At 45.9% G+C, this 2,561-nt stretch overlaps 1 protein-coding gene across 1 annotated transcript in view; it reads right to left on the bottom strand.

Annotated features, from left to right (window-relative positions):
• Positions 1 to 535: 535 nt before the first annotated feature.
• The window catches only part of LOC135097278 (uncharacterized), a 9,473-nt gene continuing 7,447 nt past the window's right edge, over positions 536 to 2,561 (bottom strand). Inside the window, exons 4-6 of the mRNA XM_063999087.1 lie at positions 2,093 to 2,341; positions 1,223 to 1,383; positions 536 to 970 (exon numbers count right to left, since the gene is read on the bottom strand). Coding sequence (XP_063855157.1) covers positions 967 to 970; positions 1,223 to 1,383; positions 2,093 to 2,341 — 414 coding nt within the window. The 3' untranslated portion in view covers positions 536 to 966. The remainder of the gene's footprint in view (positions 971 to 1,222; positions 1,384 to 2,092; positions 2,342 to 2,561) is intronic.

The following is a 2,561-nucleotide window of genomic DNA, read 5'->3' on the forward strand; positions in this document are numbered from 1 at the left end:
TGATACGTCCGAGATTGGAGTACACAGCATCAGTGTGGTCGAAGTTTGAAAAAGGATACAAGAAAGTTAGAAAGAATCCAGAGCTGCAACTAAAATCCTTGCAAGCTTAAGAGAGTATAGTTATGAGGAAAGGTTGAAGAGGTTGGGCCTGACTACACTAGAAAAAAAGAGGGAAAGAGGTGATTTGATAGCTATATATATAGAATACTGGAAAGAATGGAAAAGTCGGACAGAGAAGACCTCTTGATACCAGATACTAGAGACACAAGAGGACATGGAAGGAGACTGAATAGGAGTGTTTGCAGAAGAGACATCAAGAAACATAGCTTCCCACACAGAAGTATAACAGTGTGGAATGAACTTAAGGATGAGACTGTATGTGCAAAGACAATTCATAAATTTAAAGAAAATCTAGATAAAAGTCGATAAGGAGACGGGACGGCACAAGCCTAGTGTGGATCTTGTCCTGTATTTCACAACTAGGTAAATACAACTAGGTAAACACACACACACACACACACACACACACACACACAAGAACTGAATGAATACAGAGATGGGATAAGGAATGTAGCCCAGCCCCTGTTTATCACAAGTAGAAAAACAAAGGTGAGAGAGGCAAGAAATGTACATAAACTGATGGATGAATAAAGGAGGAGACAGAACCAGAGGTGTGTAGCTTAGTCCCTGTATACTACAACTACACACACACCTCTGTATCCAGCACAGTAAAGGACAGCTGCATTTCAAACACTGTGTACTGCACCACACTGCTGGACACACCACTCAGCACCAATGCACTGGATGGCTTGGCATACTCAGTCACTGCCAGGCTTTCCTTGATCTTCTCTGCCACCTCCTTCTCCTGCTGCTTGTAGAACAGCTTGGCATCCAGAATGACAACACTGCCTTCCTCCTCTGTGGCCTTTGGAGGGGTTTCCTTGGGTGGTGGCTCGATGGGGTCACTCACCTGAGGAAGAGAGGTGGGTATTGGAGGAACACACTACCTCTGTTAATGGTTCAGCTGATGACAAAGTGCAGGAGGACATGATTCAAGGCAGTAAAGGGGCAGAGAACAGTGTTATTTTACCAAAAGAAGTTACAGGAGTGAGAGATGACTTAAGGCAGTAAAGAGACAGAGTAGTGTTTGCCTTAAGAGGAAGCATTGGAGGAAGAGACAACATAAGATCACAAAGGAACAAAGAGCAGAGGTTCACTTTACCAAGAGAGAGAGGCACAGTTGCTGCATGATCCATCCTGGAATCTATTGACGGCCTTCTCCAGACTCTGCACCAGCTTCTTGTAGGGAATCACCTCCCCACCAATTGCTCCCTCCTCCTCCTCACCATTCAGGCTTGTAGTGTGAGCGCTGGCCACTTCAGCCTAAGTAAATTTAAGTTGTATTCTTAAACATTTTGTTCTCTTTAGTAATTATTTTCAGATATAATGAATAGTAAGAATCTCATAGGCAACTTTCCCATTCATTTGGCACAGTCCTTGTTAAACTACCACTATCTATCTATCTATATACCAGGCTGGCAATCTCACACAGGATGGCCCACACAAAGCATCACACACTCCTGCACACATCACTCACACTCTTAGCTCCGTTGGCTCCTAGTGTAATGGGACAGTCTTGTGGACCACCCTGCTACATCCCAAGAGCTTAGGCACACCACAGCTGTCCACATACTTCCACAGCAAAGCCTCACAGCATAAACTGGTTTAATCCTGCCCTTTCATGGTGAGATCATTCCCTATCACAAGTGTCATAAAAATTACCTTGAAAACTCAGATAAATTCCATTAGATCTCCAATTAGTTGAAACTCCCAAACATTTGAGAATAAGTCTTGCATGTTGAGCTCCTACTAGTAAGGGAGACCAGGCAGCCCAGACAGCCACACCAAACACAGCCACACCCAACATAGCCACAAACAACATGGTCACACATAACACACAGACCAACACTGCCACGCACAACACACAGATCCAACAAAGCCAGACTCAACACAGCCACACTGAACACAGCTGCACCCACCACAGTCAGACTCAACACAGACCAGACCCAACATGCATCCTCACTGTGCCCACCTCCAGCCTTCCCTGCTGTCTCTTGGAGAGCTCCTGCATAACACTGATGACCCTGATGTTGTTTGGGGATACCTCAAACAGGCTGGCCAGATTCAACACCAAGTTCTGCTCATAAAATTCATCTTCCTTCACCATGAGGCCACTGGTGAGGGTGATCATGGGTGTGGTCTTGATGTCAAGGATGTGGCCTTCGCACAGCACCACATGGACCAGCTTAGCACTGCGCTGGAAGAAGCTGGTCCTCATTGCCTGTAGGGGAGGGTCTGGGTGAGCTGGAGAGGTGGCGACAGAGACAGGCATGGCATAATAGTGTTTCCCTTGCCTAAAACTATCAGGGAGAGCTATGACAAAACTGACAGGGAGAGACATGACAAGACTGACAGGGAGGCCTGACAAAACTGACATAGAGAGACATGACAAGACTGAGAGGGAGGCATGACAAAACTGACAGGGAGGCACAACAAAACTG

The sequence above is a fragment of the Scylla paramamosain genome, unplaced genomic scaffold (assembly GCF_035594125.1).
Source record: "Scylla paramamosain isolate STU-SP2022 unplaced genomic scaffold, ASM3559412v1 Contig16, whole genome shotgun sequence".
Taxonomy (NCBI): domain Eukaryota; kingdom Metazoa; phylum Arthropoda; class Malacostraca; order Decapoda; family Portunidae; genus Scylla; species Scylla paramamosain.